Here is a 14255-nt window from a genome sequence, read left to right as displayed (position 1 = left end):
AAAATACTTAGTTTTTTGTTTGTAATTTATTAGTTTTTTGTTAATTTTAAGTAATTCGAATTTGAATACTCTTTAAAAGAACTCATTTAATCGGGCAAAATTCGGTTTAAGGTGTGATTTTTGCTTATCATAGCACTACTGAAATTTTAGAACCAATCCAAAACCAAAATGAACATGGTTCTGCAGAATAGTTGCTCCTCTGTAAACAGCAACATAGACATAACAAAATCAAGCAACAATCTAATTGAGCGTGTATGGTCGCCATCGCAGCATAAATTCTGCACAATCTGTCCTTATCACTTGAAGCGGAGTTATATTTCTGATCTGAAGACTTCACGAATACATTCCATCTCCGATCCGTGTGCTAAAATGTTGGTCAACCAGCAAATACCCTTAGGTAAAACTATTCCCACTCGTTGATTGCTAATTTTCTATCTAATCCTTCCACCCCTTCTCAATCTTCCAGACTCCAAGGTGCTGGAGAAGGTGTACGTGAATCTACGCAGCGTGGAGCGTTCGGTTGACCTGTTGACATCGGCGCTTATCAACAAACATTCGTCGTCATCGACGCAGTTGCTTCACTGGACATTGAAGGCCCTAAGCCTTACCGATCTGACGACGCTTAGCGGTGACGATACCGCAGCCAATGTGGATCGGTTGTGCTTTCGGGCGGCCTATCCCTTCTCGGAACGGTGCGTCGATGCAAAACTGTATGGGAAAATTCATACGGCTGCCGTGTGCGTGTATCCGAGCCGGGTTGCTGATGCCCATCGGACGCTCAAACGGCTAGGAAAGCTGGACGACATTCAGATCGCTGCTGGTAAGTGATAATAGTTTTTAAATCACCTTCTAGAGAGAGCCGATTATCATTTATATTAGTTTGACATAATGTGATTGAGCAAATTCAGGTGTTTTAAGTCATCACTATCACTGTCGTTTGTTTGTTACTAGTTCGACCAAAATTACCCCTGAATGTATGCAACCAAACCAATTGACCGTTAAAGTGTCTTGCTCCTCGGAGAGCAAGCGTGGCGTTCGTTTCGGTTCCGATTCCGAAATTCTGGTTTCTTGCTGCAGTACCAGTTAGGTTATTTGATAAATTATTCACAAACAAGTCTTCATCAAATTGCAAATTGTATTTGATAATATTTAAAACGTTGTTGTCCGCAACAAGCGAAGCGCAGACATTGCATCTGACCATCACCTCGTCCTTGGCGAGATACGACTGAGAGTTGCGCGTGTCCAACGGCGCGAGGAGAAAGTCGGGTGTCGATACGACGTCCGCCGGTTGGAGAATCCAGAGGTGAAAAGGGCATACGTTGAACAGCTAGAATCCCGAGCCTTGGAGTTGCCGACAGACGGAACAGTCGAAGAACAGTGGTGTGGAATCAAGAATGCCTTTACCACGACAAGCCATGGTACTCTCGGTAAAGTTCGTGGAAGAAGAAGTGAATGGATGTCGGATGAAACCTGGAGGATGATCGATGATCGGAGAAAGGCGAAAGTCGGAATTGAGCAGGCATGTACCGGGTCAGCCAAAGCAGCCGCCCGCTTACGATATGCGGAGCTGGAAAAGGCAGTTAAACGAGCTTGTAGACGAGACATGAGAGCCTGGGCAAACTCCCTAGCCGAAGAGGGAGAAAGAGCCGCCGCCATTGGAGATATCCGATTATTATATGATATTTCTCGCCGCCTTAGTGGTGCAAGGACTAATGCAAGAATGCCGCTGAAAGACCGAGCAGGTCAGCTGCTGACAGATCGAACAGATCAGCTCAAGCGTTGGACTGAGCATTTTGAACAACTTTTCCGAGTTACAAATAGCAATGGCCAACAGAACCCGCAGCTCGAGGCGCCCACAGTAAGTCGCATAAATGGCGTCAACTCGGAAGCGCCCTCGCTGGCTGAAATAGAAGCGGCAATCAAAAACATGAAATCCAACAAAGCGCCTGGAATCGATTGCATTCCTGCTGAAATGCTCAAAGCCGACCCTGCCTTGTCAGCACAAATGTTGCACCGTCTTTTCGCTGACATTTGGGATACTGCAACATTCCCGGCCGACTGGATGCAGGGTATCCTCGTAAAGGTCCCAAAGAAAGGAGACCTAACAGAGTGCGGTAACTGGCGTGGCATAACTTTGATCTGTACAACCCTCAAAGTACTCTGCAAAGTGATCCTGAACAGGATCCAGGAGAAAATCGACGCTACACTCCGACGGCAACAAGCTGGATTCCGATCCGGACGATCATGTGTGGACCACATCACAACGCTACGAATAATACTGGAACAAATCAACGAATTCCAGGACTCTCTTCTGCTGGTGTTCGTTGATTTCGAAAAAGCATTTGACCGACTGAACCACGAAAACATCTGGGCTGCTCTTAGACGACGAGGGGTCCCAGAGAAACTAGTCCATCTCATCGAAGCACAGTACGAGGCATTTTCGTGCAAGGTCTTGCACGACGGTGTCTTGTCCGAACCAATCCCGGTAACTGCTGGAGTGAGACAAGGATGTATTTTGTCACCGCTGCTTTTTCTTATCGTAATGGATGAGATCTTGACTGGATCGATTGACTGTAGACCAAACCGAGGATTGCCGTGGAATCCTTCAACCATGGAGCAACTGAACGACCTTGACCTGGCAGACGATATTGTTTTGCTCGCCCAAACACAACAAGACATGCAGAGCAAACTCGACGACCTCACCGAAAGCTCCAAGGCAGCAGGTCTCAAAATCAATGTCGGAAAGACCAAGTCGATGGAAATCAATACAGAAAATCGTTCCAATTTCGTGGTAGCTGGACAACAGGTTGAGACAGTGGAGTGCTTCCAGTATCTTGGTAGCCAGATAACGCCTGATGGTGGTACCAAGAAGGACATCGAAACCCGGATCAGAAAAGCCCGATTTGCGTTTGCGAGTCTCCGAAACATCTGGCGGTCACGCCAGATCTCTCTACGAACTAAGATCCGAATCTTCAACTCAAACGTCAAATCCGTATTGTTGTACGGGTGTGAAACTTGGTGCACATATGCGGTGACGACGCGAAAACTGCAAGTTTTTGTGAATCGCTGCCTGCGGAACATCATCCGCGCTTGGTGGCCTGGCAACTGGATCTCAAACGTTGAACTTCATCGCCGGTGTCATCAAAAGGCGCTAGAAATCGAGATTCGGGAACGTAAGTGGAGATGGATTGGGCACACGCTGCGAAGAGATGAAAACGAGATTTGCAGAGAGGCGCTTGACTGGAATCCAGATGGGCATCGAAGAAGAGGCAGGCCCAAAAGCTCGTGGCGGCGAAGTCTAGCCGCTGAAATCCGCACAGTTGACGAGAACCTTGGCTGGCAGCAAGTGAAGACGCTGGCTCCGGATCGCCAGCAGTGGAGATCTTTTATCTCAGCCCTATGCGCCGGTCAATCGGCGCTGGACCCTTAGGTAGGTAATATATCGTCGTGGAGATAGCCCAAACTCCCCCCCTTCTTCTACGTGGACTTTTCCAAAATCCCCTTGTAGGATACAGATTAGGCAGGGAAAAGATTAAAGCCGAATGTTCATGGATTCTGATTCTGTTCTGGGACCATCTGACGGACAGATAAAATGAGATATTTGGAAAGCACGGCATGCCTACATTGTACCATATTTTCAGCAAAATGCGTGGACAAATTTCCTTTAAAAAGAAAAGCGCACGTGCGGAAAGGTCATTCGTAATTCGGATCATAATCGTAATCGGTAATCATCGGTAATCGGTAATCAAGAGAAGACGGCAAATAAAGGCGACGGAATATCCTGGGTTTACGACATCCCTCTCACTCCTCCCCCCTACCTTCCTACCTACCTACCTAAGGGTCCGGCGCCGATTGACCGACGGATAGGGCTGAGATAAAAGATCTCCACTGCTGGCGATCCGGAGCCAGTGTCTCTTTACTTGCTGCCAGCCAAGGTTCTCGTCTACTGTGCGGATTTCAGCGGCTGTACTACGCCGCTACGAAAATTTGTGAAAATGGAAAATCAAAGTCCATCTACTAAATATCCTGTGTATTTTCCTTGACAATAGAACTGTTGTGACTTGACTCTAGCTTTGGCACTATTTGGGCCTTAAGGACATCAATAAATATAGAGAGAACAAAGTAAGCGCATGGGAAGAAAAAGGCAAGTAATTTGACAGACAGTTTTCGGGATTCGGGACGCATAAATCTCTGTTTGGTCGGAACCAGAAACCTAGAACTGGCGACGAGGTGCGGATTGTGTGAGTGGTGAGAATTTTGCAGGAGGAGAAATACCCTTCAGCAATTTTAGTTAGTATACGATTAGGTTACGCTAGCCAAATTCCGGAGATTCTTCGAGGCGTGGAATCGTCGACAGGTACTGCAGCCTTCGGAATAATCATGGCCGCGCCATCGTTCCGGGCCAGCAGAAAAAATCTTTGTAAAAGCTGTTGCTGCGTGTGGTCAGTAAGTACACCGACCAGGGTGAAACAAAAATACAGGTATTCGAGGTCATCGAGCAGGGCTTGAAGCAACGTTGATCGTTTAGAGTAGGGTTACCATATCCTGCTACGCCAAAAAGAGTACATTGAGAAATATTTTCAAAATTGTTGACAAACGCCATCTATTCAAAGCCATGATGTTTTAGGTCATTCGAATAGCGCCAATTTGTTGCAAGATATGTGATTGAATTGACAAATAGATTAAAAAAGTTACAATTAAATTAAATACTTACTGAGAAAGCGAACGAAAGTTGATAAAAAAAAAGAAATTTTTAAATAGTTTTTTTTAGACGCGTAGTTTTTCACTCTTCAAAAAATTATTGCTGATTCGTTGGCTTTTTATTTGTGCACTATGTTTTTGTTCTTGTTATGCATATTGCCTACTGTTCAGGAGTTCATTGCATACTGAAAGGCGCTTATTTTGAACGAAAAATCCAGATTGAAATCATTATTCCTTCCATAGGAATTCATCCTTTTAAACATTTAACAAAAGAAGCACAACTGAAGTATTTTGCAACGAATGCATAAAAACTTGGAGTTTTTGGATTTATAAGAATACAATCTTCATGTATCGGAAGAAATAACTTAATTTATATGAGAAAATTTCATTTATTTCCTTTCACCAAAAAAAGAGTACATTTGGTAAAATTTTACAAAAAGAAGAGTACGCTAATTTTTCGATCGAAAAAGAGTACATGTACTCTTAAAAGAGTACGTATGGTATCCCTAGTTTAGAGGGCTCAAAAAATTACCTATATAATAGGAGGGGTTGTTCTCGGGTTAAATGATTTTTTTTCTTTTTTCTCAAGAGATTTGAAGCAACAATTGCTTATTCATCCCGATCGGGTTCAATGATTCAAGCATGTACCTTTATATAGGAGGAAAACAGGAAGTTCTCGGGCTTGTTATGAAGTGGTGTATCCTCGATAAGATGGCAAATGGCACAGGGAACAAAATGTGCAAAACAACTCCAAATGTCAAGTGGGAACCTGCGGTGACACGATGCGCGAAGTGGGAGCACGCTAATGGACATAGACCCGCCAAAAGTAGAGAAAGAGGGGAAGTTTTAGTTAATAAATTGCGTGTATCTTTATACACAAGTGGAAATTATAAGAAAATAAATAAATACAGCTGGGAAAAAAATGCTACATGGAGATGGGACAATGCCCGGGTTGACAACAGGTCTTAGCATCTAACAGTAGGAAACGAGCAAGTGATCACCAGAAAAGAAACAAAAGTTACGTTTCAAGATTACGTACTGTACTGGAAAAAGTAAAAGGGGGATTTACCCAAGTAACCATAAGCACTAAAGCTTTGCCTTTTTATAGCATGCAAGTGCTAAATGACCCTATATCAGCACATCAAGTGCAATTTTGCATTACAACAGCTCTTCGAGTGTTATGCTGCATCATTTTAGAATTATGCCACTCTTTTCAAATGCAACCAGCATTTTATCAGCTTTGCACAATGCTTTTGAAATGCAACATAGCTCTTAATCAGAGTGACAAATGCTATATTTTCTAAGCATTAAATTTGCATTACTTAAGCTTGCTTTAATGCTTTTTAGCACTATGTTACTTACATAGTGGCATTAGGCCAAAGCACATTACCATTGATTGATGCTGAATTATTGCAAATTATGGGCCCCGGTTTCCAAAAATTTGATTCAAATAGGGCTTTTTTCAAAGATTTAACGCGGACCTGATAGGTCCACAAGCAGAGTTACTGAAAAATGTACGATCCATGGATGTCATGAGTTCGATTTCAGGTCATCTTCACCCGAAAAATAAAAAAAATATAGAAAATTCAACCCGAGAGATCTCCTTAACATGCATCAGCACACACAAAATTTTCGGGGCCGAAATTTAGCAAAATTTTGCTCAAATTTGACCAGCTAAAAATTTAGCACTCAAATTAGCAAATTTTTTTAACTTAAATTTTAGCAAAATTGTAAAATTGTGTCTGGGATAAATTTTACTCATTTTATAGCAAATAAAAAATGGTCGTTTGCTAAAATTTGAGCACATTTTTTATTTTTATTTATTACTAGAATTATAGTAAATTCCAATCTATCCGTTGGTTTTCTTTTGAATTATTGTTGGATTGTGATATTTATTTATAAGAGATCGGTAGATTTGTGTTAATTTATTTAAAATTAACCTCGCATTATTGTTCATCGTGTCCGACTTCAAAACTTGAACAAAACATTGCTGCTTCTATCGGTCATAATACGAGGTGCTTGTCTGGGATTTCGTTGTAGTATTTGCAATACTCGGTGCGATCAATTACATCTCTGACCATTGCCTCGGGAAATCGGAATATTTGTCTGCCGACCTGAGCGCCCAACTGATGTGTAACGCAGCCTTTGTGCGTGGGATTGCTTTCAATTTCTAAAATTAAAATCAATGATAATGAACAATTTCTTTTTTAAGTCGAGCAAGATACTTACTTTTACCGGAAAGCACGATATAGTGTAATCCGGAGTTGATGAAAAGCTGCCATCGGACTAGTGAGCACGGAAAGATATACCGCCAGCTCCAGTGTCTTTTGGGTTGAGTAATTAGAATTTATCACTGCATCGAACTCTATTGATGCTCTTTGGGATGCATCATATTTAAGAGATGGCTATAAAATGTATGAGACTTTATAAAATTGGCTCCCTACGAAACTTTAAAATAAGATTTTAATTTTTCAACTTTAAATCATATGCAATTTTTTAATTTCAACATTTCGAAAATAACTCTGATTAAGACATTCATTTATTTTTTTAACATGAAAATACGCAAAAATCATTAATCAAAGAGATTCCAAATGAAGTCAGAATAAGAATCGTTTCACGACTTTCAATCAACGTATTTTATGGAAACTGCCTAAGTCATAATAGTATTTGTTCTTAAATCAAAACAGAAATGCTTTTCAAAGCTGAAGATGATGAACATTTATTAGCATTATTTTTTTAAATAGTTTATTGACGTTTTAATCTAAGATTTAACGAAATTTGTTAATTTTAATTTAATTTACTATTAGAAATCACGCCTAGTGGGTTTAACTTTCAGATCACGTTTTTCAAAAATAAGTATCTGGAATTGTTTAAACAGCAATCGCCGTCTATCATTTCCTAATTTCACTTACCCGGTTTAATCATCTGGAAGTGATTATGGTAATCTGTCATTTCTTTGATGACCATCGTTATCTGCAGAGCATTTTGGTAGTATTTTCTTATACTGTCCAGGAAATCGAATTTTACACAATTTCATATCTGAAAAACAATATTTTATGTTGTTTTGTGATCACATGACAAATAATCTCGTTTTTTTTTATTTAAATGCACTTACCAGGAAAAAATCAACAGAATATTTTTCACTTTTCCTTTTGTCATGCCGAATTCCTCTTCGTCGCTCAAGTTTCTGATCTGTCGGATCAGCGGGCACTGCTGGTTGGACTGGTTGGTTTAACAACTTATGCAGATGCAGTGGTTGTAGAACTAGAGCGAACAGGATCAGCTTTACCCTCACCTTGATACCCGCTGGGACACGGAACATATCGGATCCGACAACACAAAAAGCTGAAAAGATTAGAAAGGAACCGGAATTGAAAAATTAGAAATGCTTTTCTTGTGTCAATTTACGAACTGTTGATGTGAACTTACCAGGAAACATCGGCAGAATATGTACGCCTCTTGCCATGTCGACCACTACTTGCAATATGCAGTTCCTGTGTAAACAGGTGCCCCAAACGAAGTAACTGTTGTCCTCCCGGTAGCAAGCAAACCGGACAGTTATACAGTCAATCAATCGGTGGTAAACCGAACGCATCGGAATCGAAACCAATAACAGCTGGCACAGATTCGAAGGGAATTGAAAAAAAAATTAAACTTTTTCCACGCACCGCACCGAAATCGCGACCGAACGTAAAATTAGAAGATAGAAAACAAAACATCAAACGTGCACGGTTTGTTCACAGACTAATAGTTTGAGTCTATGCTATACAAGAATGCTAAAACTAGTAGCAAATGGGTACTTTTTACTCAAGTTTAGCAAAATTCACGACGAAATGCGAAATTGCTAACTCAAAAGTAAAAAAATATTTTTGCTAACGGAAAGTAACAGCGAATTTTTGCTAAGTAGAGCCCCGAAAGTTTTGTGTGCAATATCAAAATGAGCCAACACTCTAGGCAGCCACAACCCAAAACCAAGTTGTAATGCCGCAAAATCGGATGAAACTGGCTCCCGACGAAAATAAGTTTGGAGGGGTTTTCCCAAACTTGAGAATCGAGCTCTTTTTCACACCCCAAAATCGAGAAAGCCATTCTGACGAGAAAACGATATTTATTTTATGTTCATATTCATAACATTTTAAATGGGCATAGAATTAATTCAAAAATAAAAGGCGTTGTTTAAAGTTTTTTATTTATTTTCAGTCAATTTAGTTTTGAACTTGTAGTTTTTTGTTTTGTTGTAGTTATATTTTTAATTCCCATGATTAATTCGAGCTCTGTAACGAAAATGGAAAACAAAAAAATAATTAAGATCAATATTATGATTTCTCAAAGTATAAAAATACAAATAAAATAAATAAAATTGCAATTACAAAAATAGATTACATATATTAATATGTCCATGAAAATAATATATGAAATATTCAAAATAATCTAAAGATTTAACAATAGCGATTCCACTGCACGTTTTAAACTTACTCGCAAATCAAGAAGTTATATTTTATATACTCACCTTTTAATATATCTGTGGTATCCCCGTTCAATTTGTTTGTCCAAGCCTGCAATTTTTATTTTCCAAATTGTAACAATTGCTGGTGCTGAAAAGAGAAAATTGTGGTTTTGAATTACACGTGTTACTGAAATAGTTGCTAGTAATCAATGTTTTATAACTCACTAGCGATTTTTCACTGCTTTTATTTGAAACAGATTCAATTTTTAATTAAATGGAACAGCATGGCGACAACAAACGAAATAAATTCCGAACGATAAGTTTTTGGGGCATCAGTTCAAGCTGTGAACTTGTATTTTGGGGTGTTGACAACAGCCCAAAATTAAGAACATCAGCTGAACTTTGTTTTGCTGCTCTGGGGTTCTTATTTTTGGGTTGTTTCTGTTCTGAGTGAAATTCATTATCGTGGTAGAAAAATGGAGCCAAACAAAAATCGAAATTTTTTTCAACCGCATGGTTGTACCTTATTTGAACGCCATTTGCATTTTCCCAGCATTTTGCCCGCCAACGCTATAGCATCAACTTAGCATAGCACAGTGCTTTTATAGGGTTATAAAAGTTTCTGCACTAAAGCCGCAGTTAATTTCGCCAAACCTGGCTCACAGGGCTAATATGATGCACAGAATCAAACTATATAGCTGACGCTAGAGCAGAATTGGTGCAAGTTTTAGTGCTTATTTATGGTTACTTGGGTAGTGTTTAGACTCTTGCTTTAGCACTGTCTTGGCCTTAAGGACATCAATAAATATAGTGAGAGCAAAGTAAGCGCATATTAATAAAAAGGCAAGTAATTTGACAGACCGTTTTCGGGACGGATGAATCTCTGTTAGGTCGGAACCAGATCCCTTGAAGGACCTTCAAAGTATCTGAAAACGAGTCACTCTCAAGCCCACAGACTCGGCTAAAAACGGAGTTCCTCAAGGATCCACGCTATCCGTAACGCTATTTTAAGTAGCCATGCAACCATTTTTTGAAGCAATTCCCGGGAACATTGAGGTCCTTCTCTGACAGCCAAAGGTATGGACAAGACAAATTCGTCAGCAGCAGAGGGCAGCTGTTAACGCTGTCATCAAATGGACAAAGAATGTTGGTTTTACGGTTTTACGATCTCGGCACCAAAGTCTAAGCTCATGTACATATGCAGAACTAAACACCGTAAGCGAGCAGACCCATCAAGTTGAACGAAGAACCCATACCGCAAGTCAGAAAAATGAGGATTTTATAGGCGTACTCCTAGAGTTCAAGATGTAATTTCGCCTGCACTTTGCTCATGTGAAGCAAAGCTGCTCAAATCGAGCCAGGATTTTAAAAATAATTGGGTATAAGCTCAAAAGACGTCACCGCAAAACTTTATTACAGGTTGGCAACTGGATGATGACCTCTAGGTCAATGTATGGAATTATTCTAACCAGCAGCAGTATCAGTGTTATGGAAGAGATGCTTGCCGCTGTGTATAATGAAGCCGTAAGACTATCATCAGGCGCATTTTGTTCGAGTCCCGTAGTATCCATTTTAGTTGAAGCTGGCTGATTACCTTTTCGTCTTTTACTGACCCAGCGATTAGCACAACTGGGAATTCGAATGGCAGAGAAAAGTATTGACCGATTTACATCGTTAATTGAAAGATCGAGGCATATTTCCGTACAACCACCAACTTGGCTAACCCAATTTTTTATCCAGTCGAATCGACAACACTCCAAGGAAAAGCATAATATCTACTAAACTCTGTAAAAATGAAATCAGCAAGATGAATATCACAAAGATGGTAAAGTGTCTCAAATAAAAAAAAACTAATCATTTTTTAACTATGGGTTAAGGCTTCGAAAAGCGAAGGCAAAGCAGTAGCATTTTTTTAAATGGATATTTTTAATACATACTTATGTGCCTCCAAATTGGGATTAAGAATTCTATGTATAAACCTAAACTACACACTTCATGTAGTTTAACTAGACCAAACTTGGGAAAACTGGTAAAATATCATTTCCACTAAATTTTAGTGGCCACCGGTTTCCCATCGGGCTCCTACCCACTGCACAGCCGGCTGGCCGAGATAACGTACGCCATCGAGCAGGGAGCCACCGAGATTGACATCGTCGTCGATCGGAGTCTGGTGCTGAACAACCGCTGGGAGGACCTGTACCGGGAAATCGTCGCCATGCGTCACGCGTGCGGAGATCAGGCACATTTGAAAACCATTCTCGGCATCGGCGAATGCGGAACGATGGTCAATGTGAGGGATTTCGGTTCGGAATTGAAAATTAGATTTTTTTGACTGTTTATTTTAATTATGATTTTAGGTTTACAAAGCTTCCATGGTAGCGATGATGGCCGGATCGGACTTCATTAAAACGTCGACAGGAAAAGAAGCTGTAAATGCTACCCTGCCAGTGGGACTGGTAATGATTCGTGCCATTCAGGAGTTTTATCGGCTTACGGGTAAAAAGATAGGTCTGAAACCAGCTGGAGGAGTAAGAACTGTTAAAGATGCTGTAGCGTGGATGGTCATGATTCAGGAGACTCTCGGAGAGGAATGGTTGAAACCGGAGCTGTTTCGTTTCGGAGCTTCCGGTTTGTTGGACGATGTCGAAAAACAGTACTACACTCTTACCGAAAAACTGAACAATAAGAACACCGCTTGTTAAATTTGGTTTGGGTGAAGTTGGAATTTATTAAAAAGTATATTTGTACAATAACAATAAATAACTAGATGGGTTGCACACTCTCAGCTCTCGATCCGAAAGCCTTTCTCGGGTGACGACGTATATTTCACAATTCGGAACTTACCACTCCTAGTAAAGTATCCATAGCGACCTTTCACGTTTCCGTGATCATCACGCTCTTCTACGTGAAACTGGCGATTCTTCCTATTGGTTAAAAAGATCACGTTGATAGTTTAATTATTTTGTTGAAGAATATCAAAAACACATACAGAAAATCGGTGCACAAAACTATTCCCCACAACCAAAAAAACATCACGTGCAATTAGTCACAATTCAAACCCCCATTACCCTCTACCAGTGTCATAACCAAAGGTATAGCTGTCTGGACCCTTGTGACCATGTAACTGGTAATCAACTCTGGCACCTTCGTGTTCCGACGGCAATCGTCGAGTATTCTCATCGACCCGCCGTTGTTGACTCGGTATGAACTCGCCCATGTTCAGCTGGGTTTCCTTCAGGCTCCTGGCTCTTCCCGTGGCTTCGGCATCAGCATCTGCTTCAGATAACCAGGCTGAGGACATCAGCCGGTCCAGATCCAGACCATCTAGAAAATATTCCTCGTCGATTTCGCCTCCATGCTGGAAACTGTTCTGTTTCGATTTTTCGTTTTCGATCTTTTCCACGTTCTCCGGGTTCTTGATGTTGATCAGCTTCTGGTTGGGAATGTACTTCTTGGACTTGGACTTCTTGGGCTTCACGACGTAGTAGTTGGGTTCCTTCTGCTCCTGGGGCGGTGGAAGTAGGGGTTCCGTAAGATCGTCCTGACGTGGGCTGTATGAATCGTACGTATTTTGTTGGGAAGTAGCAGTTGATTCGCTAGGTACAGCGATCTCCCCAACGGTAAAGAAATCCATCATCCGTTCGAACTCATCCTGTTCCTTGGGCACCAGCGGGGCCTGATAGGTTGGCTTCTGCTGGTCTTTGGATGCTTCGGCGGTTTCAGTTTCTGGATTCACATAGTCGGCTCGGCTCGCAATGACGGCTTTGGGTTTGTTGTACTTGAGAGGGCTGGCATTGGTCCGAAGTATGACGCACGATAGACAAAGTGTAAGCTGCAAAAAAAAGAGAAAAAGCGATTTTGTTAAACGTATGAAAGTACATACACAGTAATCTTAGATTTTTTTGCTAATTTAACAAAACTCTTCATTTGTGCATTTAATCAATCAACAGTCTATCATAAATTTCAAAGGGCTTAGATTCCCAAACCCTGTAAGACTTGTTCTTGAAACCCAATCTATAAAACGAAACTTTACAAGAATCAAATAGGGTCCAATACCAAACCTTAGATTCCATAGAATTCTACTGTTTTCGGTCTTGTAACGATTATTCCCACTGTCACTGGTAGACATTTTATATTATAAATTTTAATTGATACAAAATGTATCAAAAGAAATTTAAAGGATTTTTTTAATATTTTCATAGGTTTCCATCTCACGACATAACTTGATGCACATAGTTCCTAAAATTCACTCGGTCCATGGCAACCGGTCTCCAATTTCCCGGGCACCAGATCACGCTCCACTTGGTCTAACCACCTCGTTCGTTGCGCCCCTGCTCGTCTCGTTCCTACCGGATTCGTAGCGAACACCTGTTTTGCAGCACAGTCGCCCGGCATTTTCTCAACATGCCCTGCCCAGCGTATCCGTCCAGCCTTCGCCATACTAGGTTCGCCATAGAGTAGCGCGAGCTCGTGGTTCATCCTTCGCCTTCACACTCCGTTCTCCTACACGACACCAAAGATGGTTCTCAACACTCGTCGCTCGAATACTCCTCGAGCAATATCCATATCTCGTGCCCGTAGAGGACAACCGTTCATATGAGCGTCATGTACAGGTTACACTTCGTGCGAGGGCTAGGTCTTCTCGACCGCAGTTGCTTGTGGAGTCCATAGTAGGCACGAATTCCGCTGATCATTCGCCTCTGGATCTCACGGCTGGTAACATTGTCTACGGTCACCAGTGAGCCGAGATAGACATAGTCTACTACTATCTCCAGCTCGTCGCCATCGATCGTGACCTTGTTGTTACTGGACAAACGGACTCTGTCGGTCTCGGACCTGCAGACCAGCGAATACTTCATCTTGGACGTATCGATCATCAATCCTATTCTTCTTGCTTCGCTTTTCAGCTTCCTGTAGATCTCCCCCACCGTCGCAGATGATCTGCCGACTATGTCAATGTCTTCGGAAAAGCAGATAAGTTGAGTGGATCTGTTGAAAATCGTGCTCCGCATTTTGCCCACCAGCCATCGAATAACACCTTCAAGCACCACGTTGAACTTGACAATTCACCCGAAATCCGCACACAGCACTGCGTTCCATTCACCGT

General features: G+C 41.3%; 2 protein-coding genes across 3 annotated transcripts in view; one reads left to right on the top strand and one right to left on the bottom strand.

The window, feature by feature from the left end:
• The first annotated feature begins 237 nt into the window (after positions 1-237).
• On the top strand, positions 238-11916 carry LOC129744862 (deoxyribose-phosphate aldolase-like). The gene is made up of 4 exons (XM_055737604.1): positions 238-397; positions 467-820; positions 11206-11438; positions 11506-11916. The coding sequence occupies exons 1-4, from the start codon at positions 370-372 to the stop codon at positions 11848-11850; spliced, it is 960 nt and encodes a 319-aa protein (XP_055593579.1). The 5' UTR covers positions 238-369; the 3' UTR covers positions 11851-11916.
• Positions 11852-14255, bottom strand: part of LOC129744865 (uncharacterized) — a 31785-nt gene continuing 29381 nt past the window's right edge. For both annotated transcript variants that reach the window (XM_055737607.1, XM_055737606.1), the window contains exons 2-3: positions 12217-12980; positions 11852-12072 (exon numbers count right to left, since the gene is read on the bottom strand). In XM_055737607.1, coding sequence (XP_055593582.1) covers positions 11931-12072; positions 12217-12980 — 906 coding nt within the window. In that variant the 3' untranslated portion in view covers positions 11852-11930. The remainder of the gene's footprint in view (positions 12073-12216; positions 12981-14255) is intronic.

Source organism: Uranotaenia lowii, chromosome 2 (genome assembly GCF_029784155.1).
Source record: "Uranotaenia lowii strain MFRU-FL chromosome 2, ASM2978415v1, whole genome shotgun sequence".
NCBI lineage: Eukaryota > Metazoa > Arthropoda > Insecta > Diptera > Culicidae > Uranotaenia > Uranotaenia lowii.
The sequence above is the reverse complement of the archived record's forward strand: the minus strand, read 5'-3'. Positions and strand labels throughout refer to the sequence as shown.